The sequence below is a fragment of the Anomaloglossus baeobatrachus genome, chromosome 11 (genome assembly GCF_048569485.1).
Source record: "Anomaloglossus baeobatrachus isolate aAnoBae1 chromosome 11, aAnoBae1.hap1, whole genome shotgun sequence".
Taxonomy (NCBI): domain Eukaryota; kingdom Metazoa; phylum Chordata; class Amphibia; order Anura; family Aromobatidae; genus Anomaloglossus; species Anomaloglossus baeobatrachus.
Window position 1 is genome coordinate 41586604 of NC_134363.1, and position 7114 is coordinate 41593717.

General features: G+C 45.6%; 1 protein-coding gene across 1 annotated transcript in view; it reads left to right on the forward strand.

Moving 5' to 3' along the window:
• Positions 1 to 583: 583 nt before the first annotated feature.
• Positions 584 to 7114, forward strand: part of PRR12 (proline rich 12) — a 106272-nt gene continuing 99741 nt past the window's right edge. The window contains exon 1 of the mRNA XM_075327987.1: positions 584 to 920. Within this exon, the coding sequence (XP_075184102.1) occupies positions 835 to 920 (86 nt within the window). The 5' untranslated portion in view covers positions 584 to 834. The remainder of the gene's footprint in view (positions 921 to 7114) is intronic.

Consider the following 7114-nt stretch of genomic DNA (forward strand, 5'->3'; position numbering starts at 1 on the left):
TGTGCAGACAGTGTGTGCTGGCACTCTGTGTGTGCTGTGTTCCCAGTGGTGAGTGTCTTGCTGCCTCAGATGTAGTGTAATTTTAGCCTGTGTCAGCCCCTTCCTCCTCCTCCTTCCCCCTGGCTCTGTGTGTGCAGGGATGGCCTGCCTCTGTGTGTGCAGACAGTGTGTGCTGGCACTCTGTGTGTGCTGTTTCTGTGTTCCCAGTGGTGAGTGTCTTGCTGCCTCAGATGTAGTGCAATTTTAGCCTGTGTCAGCCCCTTCCTCCTCCTCCTTCCCCCTGGCTCTGTGTGTGCAGGGATGGCCTGCCTCTGTGTGTGCAGACAGTGTGTGCTGGCACTCTGTGTGTGCTGTTTCTGTGTTCCCAGTGGTGAGTGTCTCGCTGCCTCAGATGTAGTGTAATTTTAGCCTGTGTCAGCCCCTTCCTCCTCCTCCTTCCCCCTGGCTCTGTGTGGCGGTGGCAGGAGGGGAGTCTTGCCTCTGTCTGCTCTGCCTGCCTTTCTCTCCCTCCTGCCTGCCTCCCCTCCCCCTTTGTACAGTTCACTGAAATGTATGCTGGGAAGCTGAAATAGACACATAGAGAGACTGCAAAAATGGCTGCACCATGAGAAAAAAACCAAAATACATTCGCAATCCAGACAAGGCAGGTTTGCACGCGGAGCCTTCTGGGGGGCTGAGGAGCTCTGCTGCCAGGGGGGGACCCCGAATCAGCCTCCAGATTTGAGGTGTTTTTTTTTTTTTTTTTGCTGGTTGATCACAAGAAGGAGAGACCGAGAGAGAAAGGAAGCAGAGGAGCAGCCGAGGAAGCAAGCAACACACCTCACACACAAATTAATGGATAGAAATTATCCAACCGCTGGCTTTGGAGATCCTTTGGGAGCTGGAACGGGATGGAGTTACGAAAGGACGGCAAAGGCAAGGTAGGAGGACACGGTATATGGTGGGATCACATGTGTGGGGTGCATGCATGCATGGCTGCACAGATTTTGGCCCTGGTTATGTCTGAAGAGCTCCAAAAACCTGAGCTAATGCAGCATTTGCACCCCCCCTTTAATTCACTTTAGGGCTCGAGGGGTGCAGCCCCCCTAAATTTTGCACCCAGACATTCCAAGCTCAAAAAAACAAGAGAGCGCCCTCCCGCATCAAATTCCTTGATGGTTGCAAAGAAGAGGAGCGGGAGGGCGAAAAAAAAAAAAAAAAAGAATGAATCCAGCCCTGTCTGCTCCAGGCCTGCAGTCTGCAGCAGGGAGCACGTTGCAAGCAAAAAGGGATTTCCTTCCATTTTGCCTCATTCTTTTCTGCTGCTGCTTGGGGGGATGGGGGGATTATTGGAAACAAAAAAAACCCCAACAGAATAGGGGTAGGGGGGCACTAAAAATTAATAGGGTGGGCATGGATGGCATAGTGGTGGGAGTGTAGGGCTAATTAGCTCTATTGTCTATAAGCAATTTTTTTTTATTTATATATTTTTATTGGATATTTTGTAAATAATTGATCAAATTATTGGGGAGCCGGGGGGAGTGGGGGGGGGTTTGTTTATTTTTGCATATGCAATACCAGGGCCAGGTGTGGAGGAGGAGGGGACTGAGCCACGATCCCTCCCTTCATAACTAACTATTAATTATGGATGCCCTTTCGTTTTTTTTTGGTCAAAGGGAAAGCACCGCACCCCCCTTTTTATATATTTTCTTATTTTTTTTATTTTATTTTATTTTTTTTTTTTTTTTTATTTCCACCCTCCCCTTTCTTGTCTGACCAGAAAGCTGGATGCTTATCTGCAGGCGAGAAGAAAAAAAAAAAAAGATGGAAGGCATTGCGGTGAAAATCATTCCGGTGACAAAGCCACATAGACGGAACGTCGGTGCTTTTTTGAGGGGGGGGGGGGGTATGGAATAAAAACAAAAAAATATTGTACGTTGGGGCCTAATTTGAAAAAATTCACAAGGTGTTGAATATGCAAATATTTTAAATATATTAATATATTTTTGCATTTTTTTTTAAATTTTGTTTTATTTTATTTTTTTTAGAGTATTTGTTGATGTGTGGGATATGGCTACGCTAATAAATAGGGAACGTAACACGTGTGGATGGCTGTAAAATCACACCTCTCCGGTCATTACCTTGGTGTGTGATTTCATGAAGTGTGCTGGTATAAACTGAAGGTTTAAAGGACTATTAAAACTGCTAAAACATACAAATTGGTAGTGAATATATATATTTTTGGGACTAAATATATAAGTCCTTGAATTGTCCTTTTTTTTTTTTTTTTTTTTGGGGGGCGGTCCTATTATTCTATGGTTTGGAAAAGGCCCCAGGTCTAACCCTTATATTGTCCATCTTGACGACAAGTGTCGGCACCAGGACGTCTTCCTCAGGGGTTGTCACCCCTTTATTGTATTGGTGCATAATTTTGGGCCCCGGATGGCACCATCCTATTCACTGAGTATGCAGTGCCGCCCCCTCCTGCCAAGACTGGTGTCATCTGTCAATTTCAGACCCCATTTGTTGTCGGCAAGCCAAACATATTTCTGCTAACAGTTTGATTAAATAAAAGAAATACATGAATTAATTAATAATTACATTGAGAAACTATACTTTGTGTCTGAGCTTCTCGTAAAGGGAATCTGTCAGTGGATTTTACTTTTTTAATCTGGTTACAGCATGATGTAGGAGCTGAGAGCCTGATTCCAGGGATGTGTCACTTACTAGGCTGTGTTTTTAGTTTCAATATAATGTTTTATCAACAGGAGATTATCACTGCTGGACTAGGTGTCACATACCAGACAGTCTAGCTAATCTTCATGACTCCGCCCCCAACCACATATTGGCAGCTTGCTAACAGTGTACACAGGAAGCTGCCAATCAGGGCTGTGGGCGGGGTTATTCGGGGTTTAGCTTGCTGAGCACCACTACATCTAGAGCAGAGAAGACAGGGATTCTAATTTGTGTAACCCCACCCCCACCACTGATTGGCAGCTTGCTGACAGTGTACACAGGAAGCTGCCAATCAGGGATGTGGATGGGGTTATACAGGGCTCAGCACTCTGAGCTGTGCTACATCTAGAGCAGAGAAAACAGGGATTGTAGTCTGTGTAACCCCACCACTGATTGGCAGCTTGCTGACATTGTTAGCTTCCTGTGTACAATCAATGATATGGGCGGGGTTATACATTCAGAACTCTGCTACATCTAGACCAGAAAAGACAGGAATTCTAATCTGTGTAACTCCACCCCTCTTCCACTGATTGACAGCTTGCTGCCCGTGTACACAGGAAGCTACCAATCAGGAATGTGGGCGGGGTTATGCAGGGCTCTGCTATCTGAGCAGAAAAAACAGGGATTCTAATCTGTGTAACCTCGCCCCCACCACTGATAGGCAGCTTGCTAACAGTGTACACAGGAAGCTACCAATCAATGGTTTGGGCGGAGTTATACAGGGCTCAGCATTCTGAGCAGAGAAAACAGGAATTCTAATGTGTGTAAACCCACCCCCACTACTGATTGGCAGCTTACTGACAGTGTACACAGGAAGCTACCAATCAGGGATGTGGGCGGGGTTATACAGGGATCAGCATTCTGATCAGAAAAAAAACAGGGATTCTAATGTGTGTAACCCCACCCCCACCACTGATTGGTAGCTTGCTATCAGTGTACACAGGAAGCTACCAATCAAGGATGTGGGTGGGGTTATACAGGGCTCCGCATTTTGAATTCTGCTACAGCAGAGAAAACAGGGATTATATCAAAACTACACCAAACAGCCCAGTAAGTGACACATCACTGGAATCAGGGTCTCTGCCCCTACATTATGCTGGTTTCAGATTACATAGCAAAAACCTGGTGGCACATTCCCTTTAATGAGAGATTGGCTAACGGATACATTTTTTGGGGTTTGAGTCTGTATATTGGGTTTAGTGCTTATTACTTTTTTTTGTATGAATAATTTTTTCCCCCTTTTATTATTTAGCTGAGACTTCGATAGTAGAAAGTGTCCCCGATGGTGCAGAGGTATATGGCAGACGCTTCGTCAGGTGTAGCTTTAGCCGTCCCAATGACTATCAATTATCATCTGGATATAAATAGTCTGTGTCCGAAAGGCTTCTGCCCAATTGACGCGATGATAATTGGCTAGTCCACGATTGACCTTGGTGATGGATCATTTGTCCTTTGACTGGTGTAATTTGTAGGGTTTTTCCAAAATGGCTGTAGTTTTAAAAACCAAATGTGCTTTACTCATTCTCCCCGGGTCCAACATTGAGTTTTCACCATTATGTCAGGTTAACAGTGTTGTGAGCTCAGCAGTTCTGAGAGGTTTACTTGGGTGGAGCCGCTGAGGTCAGTGATTGTCTGCAGCGCTGTCAGCACTGCAGACAGTAACAGACATTGTGAGCTGCGTTGGACCCGGGGAGGGTAATTAAAGCACATTTTGTTTTAAGGGGATTGTCCAGGTTTGGGATGAAAGTTGGCAGCGCGCACTGTATGCGGTCAGGATTCTACGGTGTTGGCATCGGGAGGGGGGGGTGGTCAACACTGGAGAATCTTGACCGCACACGGTGTACGTCGTCGACTTCTATCCCTAACCTGGACAATCCCTTTAAAACAAACTGTGCTTTATTCACCCTCCCCGAGTCCAGCGCAATGAAAACTGATGAATCAGACGGAAAACTGAAGTGCTAAGTGTGTCCCATGTTGCCTTAGTATTATACGAATCCCCGTAGACTCGTCATGCACCACGGCTTTAAAATAGGGAAGACCAAGATGGCCGAAAGGGGAGGCGCCGGTCCCGGAGAACAGTGCCACCCATCCGACTGGTGTGCACCGGAGCGACCTTCTAGGTGAGCATTATAAAGTGTTTATGTTGTCACAGCGGCCTGGGCTCTTGTATACAGCATGTTAGAATGTTGTATATAAGAGCCCGGTGTTGGTGGCCGCAGCTTATAGGCCGAAAAATTGGTGACAGGTTCCCTTTAATGGGCGGCTGAGAATAGGACACGTTCTGAACCTCGCGGAACGGACACATGGATCCATGTTCAAAGCTCATGTGTATGGATCAATGAAGCCCTACGGGTCAGTGTGAAAGGAGCCTAATATAGACGCTAACATTTGGCTCCATTTTGGCATCAACGGCTGGTCGTTCCAGTGAACATATGGTGATCTATACCTATGAGATGGTGATGACTGGACTTTTGCTTAGCAGACCACTTTATCTCCCGAGAACTTGGCACGTCCACCTGTTTTTTGGCTTTATTGGGGAGAGAGGAAAAATCGGCCGCCAGACACTTCTGGCAGCGGCCTATCTCCCCTGAAAATAAAATGATCGGTATTGAAAATCCAGGTGCCCAATCCCCCTCTCCCTCACCATCGTCCATCAGGTGGCCTCCATAGATGGTCTTGTCCAACCTAAATCGGTGGCTTTTACGGACCCCTCAAAGGGTTATCCGGTGCCGCATTGATGACATTGAGACACATGCATGTGGGGTCGTAATGTCTTTGGCCCCACTCTTATCTAATGTGTAAGTGGATGGTGCCAGATATCCCCTTTACGATCATAGGGGAAGGTCCTCTGCAACTTTCTTGACCCAATAATTGTGGCCACATTTTTGACTCTTGGGCACCCTGCCCTCGAGGCCTCCATCCAGTCATTCAGCTGATTATTTCATTGTAAGTCCTATATTTAAGTAACTTCTATGCATATAATGTGATTACATGAGAAAGTACGTGTTGGGTGTCCCTGTGTGAAGGCTGAGTTCCTGGGCAGGGCCACCGGTGCGGGTGATTACAGACGAGAAGGACGTCTTCTTTGACAGTATGTGGTTACTTGCTAAGGTGCAAAGGAAGATGTTTTTTTTGTAGAGTTTTGTGGTTGCTGAATATCTCGCAGCCTTGGGTGCCTTACTGTCCTTACTCTTGACTCTGTAATATGAAATGCGAGGCTTTTTGAACGACTTGGGTCTTCTTCTCTGACCATGTGCCATAGAGCAGCTACTTGTCATAAACCACAGTAGCCAAATAAAAGGCACCGTATGAGCCCCGGATGTGAACCGTCTGTGTGGGTTGTGTTATATTTGCTCCAAAAAATGAAAATTGCTGCCCTAAAAGTACTAGGGTAGAATACCTACGTGCTTATGGTGGTAGACCACCCTTTGGTGTCTTCACCTAAAGACGATAGACCTAGCCAGACAGAGTACAAAATGACTTTGTCTGCCTCGTCGTGGTGAACGGCTCTATAGGGGGCTCTGGCTGACTCCGTTTTTTTTTGTAGGGAGGATATAGATGGAAACAGTGGTGCGCAGGATAAATGTGATCAGAGTCTAATGGGTATGAGAGGGAAAATGTTTATTGTGGAAGTAAAGAAATACCATATTGGGTTCTGTCTGAATTTTTTTTTTTTTAATGGGGGGGATACAGATGGAAACCATAGTGCGCAGGATAAATGTGATCAGAGCCTAATGGGTTTGGGAAAGGGCACATGTTCATTGTGAAAGTAAAGAGATATGATATCTAGTTCTGCCTGAATTCCATTTGTTTTGTAGGTGGGGATATAGATGGAAATCATAGTGCGCAGGATACATGTGATTGGACCCTAATGGGTTTGGGAAAGGGCACATGTTCATTGTGGAAGTAAGGAAATATGATATCGGGTTCTGCCTGAATTCCATTTGTTTTGTAGGTGGGGATATAGATGGAAATCATAGTGCGCAGGATACATGTGATTGGACCCTAATGGGTTTGGGAAAGGGCACATGTTCATTGTGGAAGTAAGGAAATATGATATCGGGTTCTGTCTGAATTCCATTTTTTTTTTGTAGGTGGGGATAATGATGGAAACCATAGTGCGCAGGATAAATGTGATTGGAGCCTAATAGGTTTGGGAAAGGGCACATGTTCATTATGGAAGTGTAGAGAGATCATAAATTGGAATGTGCCCCTTTTTTTACCTTAGGGTCTCAAGTCCTAACCAGAAAACCAACAAATTTGGTATTTTTGCCACTTTTGCATGTGTGAAACGTTAGGTTTCGCTCCCATGCTGTTTTGAGATCTTCTGGGCACGTAGCCGTTCTTCTTTCGGGGCCATTTTGTACACACACGTCATCGTTGGGGCTTCCAATTTTTG